A 7,335-nucleotide genomic window follows, 5' to 3' on the forward strand; every position below is an offset into this window, starting at 1 on the left:
TGAGGTAGAGACATAACAGAGACAGAGGAAGATTAAGAGAAGAGACGAGCTGACATAGGGAAGGAGAGAAATGAGCAGAAATACGGACAGGGAGGGTCAGGTGAAGGCTGCTTACAAGGCACGAGCTAAAATAAGCACTGCGTAGAGAGAGAGAGAGAAAGAGAGAGAGAGAGAGAGAGAGAAATAAATGGAACCTTGTAGGCACTCTGCAGTACTTTAAGCCAATTAGAAGCAACAGATCATTTAAAATACAGAAGGAGTGGATGGATGGAAAGAGTGTACTAATTATCAGCGAGTTACACAAAGCAATGACACATGAGCAGTTAGATGGGTGAGACAGGCAACGTTCATCCAGTTACTGTACTGAGGAACAGGGGTTGACACAAGGAGAGTGGATGATTTTTAATAATATCGGGCCGATTAGCGAGAGTGAGGGAGTGTGTTTACCTGCGTAGGCAGTCTGTCAGAGTGGTGGAGCCGGTCAGGTGACTCTCTCCGTTGACCACGCCACCATCGCTGCCTGGGCTCAACGGCCAGAAGGGCGTGGATGACCCGGGCAAGTCCAGACTGATATCCCAGAAGGGGTCTATCGTCGTGGAAACACCACTGCAGAGAGAGAGAGAGAGGGGTGGGGGGTGCAGAGCTGTTAGACAGATGTGTATGTGGGTGTGTGTTTGACCGTCCGTTTCATGCACGACACATCCCCGGCGTTAACGGCACGTTATCTGAGCCGGAATGAGTGGATCGGTCATAATTGCCCGCCCGAAATCCAAAAATAGCACGCGCAAAGTGCATGTGAATCTAATAAAGAGCTGACGTGTTCGCGTGAGTCAGTCAGATTGCCTTTTTGCTTCTGTCTCGTTTGCAATTCAAGCGGCGATAAAATATCAGAACGCGTCTTTAAAAATACAATGTGTTTCCTGCAGCCCCGTAAAACCGACAGGAATTCATTTGGGAACGATTCCTTTCAAACTGCTTTCACAGCCTTTAAAAAAAAAAAAAAGACACACATATCAAAATCTACAGAGCAAAGACAAATCACACCCAGTTTCACAGCTTGCTACGATGAGTCATGGTGTAATGCCCAAAACTAACCAGCGGGTGGGGACAAAGAACACGGCACAGGACCAGACAGAGAGCATCAACAGAGAAGACAGGAAAAGAGAGAATGACAGAAATAGCATCATTTAGTTGTCATTCATTGGCATGCAACACTGGATAGAGGTGGACTTTAAAGAAATATTGTACAAATGGGAAGAAGCTGCGGAAGGAGGGAGGGAGAGGGGGGGGGGTTGGATAGAGGGAAAAGAACGAAGATCCTGCAGGTACAGCTGAAGGGAGCAGTGGGGGAGTGCAGACAGACAGTGTACTCTGTGAAGCAGCACAGAGGGCATGTATATTTCACTAACACACAGCCTGTCTCTCACAACAGCCATAACAGCAAAGTAACTGAAGAGAGAGAGAGTGTGCAAGGGGAGGAGGGAGAGAATGCAGCCATAAGGCACAAATGAAATGTCAGTGATGTCAGTCCTTTACAGAAACACACACACAGACACACACACAGAGAGAGGAAAAGGCTTACTGGCAGACTTGACAGGTGACGTCTGACTGGAGGCCGCCGGTGAAGATTTGGTCAATGATGCAGTTACAGTGGTTTGGGTTGTTGGCCTTCTTTCCATTGTCGTCGCCTGAAAGAGCAAAGCACAGCAAACACACGCATTAACACATACAGCTGGCCCTCAGCGAGATGCGCGGAGACAGGGAGGGGAGGAGAGGGGAGGAGAGGGGTGGGGTGGGGTGTCTCAAGTCTCTGACACTGTGAGTATTCTGGGTGAGGCTGTCACTGCAGTCTCTCTGTGTGCTTTAGCATTCTACCCTATCCTCTCTGTCCTTCTGCAGCACAGCAAAGCTGCTCTCTCTCTCTCTCTCTCACTCACTCACTCACTCACTCAGTCACTCAGACTGCAGAAGTGCCCTGATACCAGACTGGGGACACTCAGAGTAGGGCTCCCGATCGTAAAAGTGCTGTTTTATAAAAAAGAAATCGTGTTCTCAATGTCTCCAGCAAGAATACACGAGTAGGCACGATTATGTAATACAACTGCTATATATAATATGCAAATGAGCTGAAAGGAGAGCTGGTTTTGGCTTTCTCTGTGTACACACTGGATTCTTAACCAAATGGATGTGTGAAAGCAGCACAGGGCCAAATGATTTATCAATGGCTAGCCTACTCCTTTGTTCTCAGATTAGTGTTGGGAGGGAAAAGAGGCGGAGCGGGAGAAGAAGCCATGCCCTGTCGGCACTGCTCCTTGCTGAGTGCGCGCTGGTCACCTTTACAGTGCCGATGCAGGACGTCGAGGGCGGCGATGAGGAACTCGTGAGCGTCCTGTTGCTCGTAGCCAGCAAGGTGCCGCGCGTGCGTCCACACCAGATGCAACAACCGGAAGGGAATGTGAGGAGAGCGATGACCCGAGTAAAACTGAGGGAAGAAAGAGAGAGAGAGAGAGAGAGAGAGAGAGAGAGGTTAACCTCGAAGTTCATCAGATTCTAATAGAGCTTACAGTGTCATTTTTTGACACTTTATGGGGTTTTATGGCACATTTGATTTCCAAGTGAAATAAGATGTAACTTTTGCGCCGAGGTCGTTCAGTCCTCACCTCTGTTTTAATATGATGCTTCACATTTATAAAGGAGCTCTATGATTTTACGACTTCAGAAAAAACAAAAAAACAAAAAAAAAACAAAAAACTGTGCAGTATTCTTGCATTCTGTCTTCTGGCAGGTCTTCTGGCGACCACAACACTTTGAGGTGCTAAATATGAGCAGAGTGAGAAAACGGAGGCAGTGCCATCTGGACTGCCCGTCTCTGGGTTGCCACGGGGATGATGTCACGGTAAGCACTGTCGGCACCACGACGGTAGCAACAGCACGGAGAGGCCCGTGGAAGTTAATGAGAAAATTTTTGAAAGAGAAAGTTTTTTTTTCCTTATAATTTCTCAAAGGGTCTCTTTAATCTCACACTCTTTCTGAAGTTTGATAAGAGAACTGCAGCATTGGAGAGAACACAAGAGAAGAAGTAGTGAGAAAAGGAGACGGGGAGAGAGAGAGAGAGAGAGAGACAGAGAGAGAGAGATGAGAGACAGAGAGAGGGGGGGGGGGGGGGGGGGGAGGAGGCAACTCCAGCTTGATGCTCTTGGGTTGCTTTAACTGACTGACAAAGCAGCCAGATCAGAGAGGGGAGGACGCAGAATAGGTGATCAAAGGCGTTCTCTCTGACTGCAGGGCTGAATCACACACACACACACACACACACACACACAGGTATTCTACGCTTCTTCACACAGGCTCTGAACAGAGAGGCCGGTGTCAAAGGCATAGAGGAGAATCGCGGGCAGGGAAAAGGGGAGAATGAAGTCGCTCTGAGAGTGTGCATACAGGAGTCACACCGACTGCGTACACACGTATAAACCCCAAACCCACCATACAGTCAGAGCTAAAGCATGAGACAGAGAAGCGAATGCATCTAGAAAAGAGGGAGAAAGAGAGAGAGAGAGAGAGAGTTCCTTCATTTTTCACAGTTTGTGGAAGGTGCTTGAAAACGTGTGACTGAACTGTGAGAGAGAGAGAGAGAGAGAGAGAGACGGGGCAGACGAAAAAAGGACAGAGAGAGGACAAAGGGAGAACGAAAGAGTGACTGAGACGGGAAAAGATTTAAGGCGACGCATGGACGCAGGAGAAAGAAGCGAGAAGATAGAGTGAGAGGCAGGAGTAATGTGTGTATGAGAGCTGAATGGGAAGTTTGAGCTCAGTGAGTCTTACACCCACTCAAAACCAACTCAGAGCGAGCTAAAAGCCACCCGTGACTCAACAATGCACAAGCACTGTCTGTGCTCTGGAAGACAGAGAAAGAAAGAGGGGGAAGAGCGGATTTAATTTGTCGACAGGAACCATGGAGCAATGCGAACGCGTAGTTATGCAATCGACACACACACACGCACGCAAACACTCACATTTCCTGATGAGTCTCTGATCCTTCAATGTTTTAGACTGTTTAGCCCAATTCAGAGCAATAATTTACATGATTCTTCCTGTAGATCTCACATACACGTATGGACGTAGGCAAAGAACACAAAGAACACACACACACATCTTGTCTCCCACACTCACCTCCTGAAACAGCTGAGACATCTCACAAACGAGACAGGAGTTTGATTGCATCTCGCACTTGTGTCTGTCGGAAAGGAAAAAGTCCCGCAGCAGGGGCGTGTGTGTGAGCGCCTGGACAATGCAGTTCATGAAACACGTGTTGCCCAGGTTTATCAAACCCCTTAAACCTGTAAAAACCACACACATGCACACAAAGCCAGGTAAGACCAGGAGAAATACACCCAACTATTTTTTTGCAGGGAGGCATCAAATAAGAACGTAACATATTCCTGGGCTAGGTCTAGTCTTTGAAACCGACAGAGAGAGAGCGCAGACAGACACTAGACGTAATTACATCTTGGCAACCCCCACTCCTGACAGGCTGTTTTAAAGTGTTCGGTAAAAGAAAGAAAGTTCAGTAAAGCAGACTGCACTGCAGCCTCTCTGGTGCGTTCAGCAGAATTACCTCAGAGCTTCATCTATGCCAAATCTCTTCACACACTCCTCAACGCAATTAGAAGCACCATGTCAGCATTCTCACATTCTACTTCACTTCTCTCTTTGCTCTCTCTCTCTCTCTCTCTCTCTCTTTTGCTGCAGCCTTCGTTGGAGCTGTCGCTCAGAGGTCAGCTTTGGCTCGGATGGAATAACTCGAGAGATGAACAGAGCTTGGTGGAGGCTTTTTGGACCAGCTGGCCAGTCTTACTGAGGGAGTAGACTGTCAGTGGGCAGAGTTCTGGTCCACAACAGAAAGGAATGGTTCTGGGGCGTATTTGAACTGTTTAGAGTACCAGAGATGGTTTTAGTTGTGGGTTTAATGCTCCATCTGGACCTGTTTCACTGTGGCTATACTATCCTATGATCTCAGTTGTTCTCGCTGGGGTTTTTTTTGTTTTCTTTTGTTTTTTTCATTCTGTTTAATGACTGAGAAAAGACAGGAGCAAGACAATGGGAGAGACAGAAAGAGAGCGTAAGAGAGACAGAGATCCAAGGGATGAAAAAGGAGCTGGACAGGAAGAGATAAAAGAAACACAGAAGAAGCAAAACTGAAGGGGAGAAAATGGACAGAAGTGGAGCGACGAGACAAGACGGAGGAGAAAAACCAACATGGGACGTAAAAGTGGAGGACAGAGAAAGAGAGAGATGGAAAAAGAGAGAGAGAGAGATGGAGAGACAGAGAGTGGAAGTCTGCCTTGTACCTGTCAGTGAGAGAGCAGTCAGACATCTCTCCAGGGCAGCCTGCTGCCTTGTCCTGTTCATCAGTCCATCTGACCTATAGTGCCCTAATTAAACGCTTGAGTACGCACAAGCCCCCAACCCACACACACATACACACAGACACACACTCTCCTCTATAGAGCAGTAAGTAGTTAACTTGTCTTACCTATGGTGCAGTTTGACGTGATTTTCCTGCGTTTTGGATTGTGCCTTAGTAATTCTAGCTCTCTCTTAGTGGGCTCCCATGTTGAGTATTTCTCACCCACACCTAGGTAATAGAAAGCCAAAGAGATTTAATTGAGACAGAAGTGAGAAAAAACACATGGAATTAAACAAACAAACAAAATTCTTTGCACTACGCACCTTGTAATTTCCAGGCTTTTCTCTGTTCTTCTTTGGCAATCTGTTCCATGTCTTTGTCATAGATATAGTCTTGACACATGAAGCAGTATATTCCACCATATAACAAGTCTACAGCTGTGGAATAAAGAGATAATTAGAAATGGATTTTTTTTTCCCCTTCTGCAGAACAACACCTGGGTTTTTATTGTCTCATGTAGTGCTTCAGTGTTCTCCTGATAACTCTGCCCGGCCTGCTGGGATGTACTCTCATAGCTACTTCTTCCATTTTCTGCTTTATTGATTTTTTTTTTTTTCTCTCCGTCCAGCTCTTCTTTTTCTTTCCTTTTTTTTTCACCCCCGGACATTTTTTTGTTTCCTCCCTTTTTTTGCCATAAATAATTAAACTTAAGAGCGAAGGCACAGTTTAGAATATTTACATGTTGTTGTTGTTGTCACTAGCCATGCAATACCCCCCCCCCCCCCCACACACACACACACACACACTTCTCATATTCCACATCAGCAATGCCTATGTTCCGTTGCCGTGACAACCTATTTATAGGCCTTCAGGATGCTGATGCAAAAAGTGTTTCTTATAACCAGTGGAGAAACCAAGGTGTGTGTGTGTGTGTGTGTGTGTGTGTGTGTGTCAGTGCGAGTGAGAGAGAGTGTGTGAGTGACACACAAGTGAGAATGGTGTGTTTGAGTGAATACTGCCGGTAGAATCAGTGTTTCTGAATGGGCACGTTGCACTCAAAAACAGCGGAAAGCCACGCATGACTGTTTATTTTCTCATCTGTCATCTGATCTCACACCACGGAATCATAACAGCTCTGTTCTTTTTATTTTTCTTCCTCTACCAAAACACCAATTATCCCGCCCCCCCCCTCCCCCCCCCCCCCCCCCCCCCCCCACAAAAAACCCCCACTCACAATGTCCATCCAATTCAAATCAAAACATTATCAATATGTGATTTGTGCAAAGAGGCCATAGAGCAAAACCACCACCCACGACCACGACACTCAGGCAAACGCTCCGCATGGAGTCAAACAGAGGAGTGTAATTCCTTTAGTGCAGTCAGAGATATTGGCTTATTTCAGAGAGGAAGGCCAGTTTGCCATGGTGATGGCAGCTGAATGCGACTGAGTATGTGTGCTGCAAGAAACCAAGAGTTCTGTGACCAATAGCAACAAGACGAGGCCTTGAGATGTGTAACCATGGAGCCAAGGAGAAAGAGGGATGAAAGGGAGTGAGAAGTGAGAAAGGGAGAAAAAACAGAAGATCAGAGGCATGAAAATGCACCTGGTTAAGTGACAGAGGGAAGCTGGGGATGGAGGAGAAAGATTAAGGGGAAAAAAAGCGAGAGCAGAGGGAGGGGACAATTAAGACAATAAGGATGAGGAGAAGGAAAAATAAGGCAGAGATGAGGAGATCTAATGGGGTAATGGGTGTCGAGGAATGATGCAAGAGGAGAGAAAGAAGGGAGAGAGAGAGAGAGAGAGGGAGATGAAAGGGAGGAAAAAGAAGATGAGAGAGAAATGCAGAGGAAGCAGGATGGAGAGATAAGAGAAAAGGAAGATGATTAAGTATGGACAGATGTAAAAAGGGAAAGGGGGGTACAGACAG

At 46.7% G+C, this 7,335-nt stretch overlaps 1 protein-coding gene across 1 annotated transcript in view; it reads right to left on the reverse strand.

Moving 5' to 3' along the window:
* The window catches only part of LOC115826490 (ubiquitin carboxyl-terminal hydrolase 22-like), a 9,154-nt gene extending 3,330 nt beyond the window's left edge, over positions 1–5,824 (reverse strand). Inside the window, exons 1-6 of the mRNA XM_030790353.1 lie at positions 5,731–5,824; positions 5,534–5,635; positions 4,171–4,337; positions 2,335–2,482; positions 1,583–1,688; positions 448–606 (exon numbers count right to left, since the gene is read on the reverse strand). Of these exons, the coding sequence (XP_030646213.1) occupies positions 448–606; positions 1,583–1,688; positions 2,335–2,482; positions 4,171–4,337; positions 5,534–5,635; positions 5,731–5,809 (761 nt within the window). The 5' untranslated portion in view covers positions 5,810–5,824. The remainder of the gene's footprint in view (positions 1–447; positions 607–1,582; positions 1,689–2,334; positions 2,483–4,170; positions 4,338–5,533; positions 5,636–5,730) is intronic.
* Positions 5,825–7,335: the final 1,511 nt, after the last annotated feature.

The sequence above is a fragment of the Chanos chanos genome, chromosome 13 (assembly GCF_902362185.1).
Source record: "Chanos chanos chromosome 13, fChaCha1.1, whole genome shotgun sequence".
In the NCBI taxonomy this organism is placed as follows: Eukaryota; Metazoa; Chordata; class Actinopteri; order Gonorynchiformes; family Chanidae; genus Chanos; species Chanos chanos.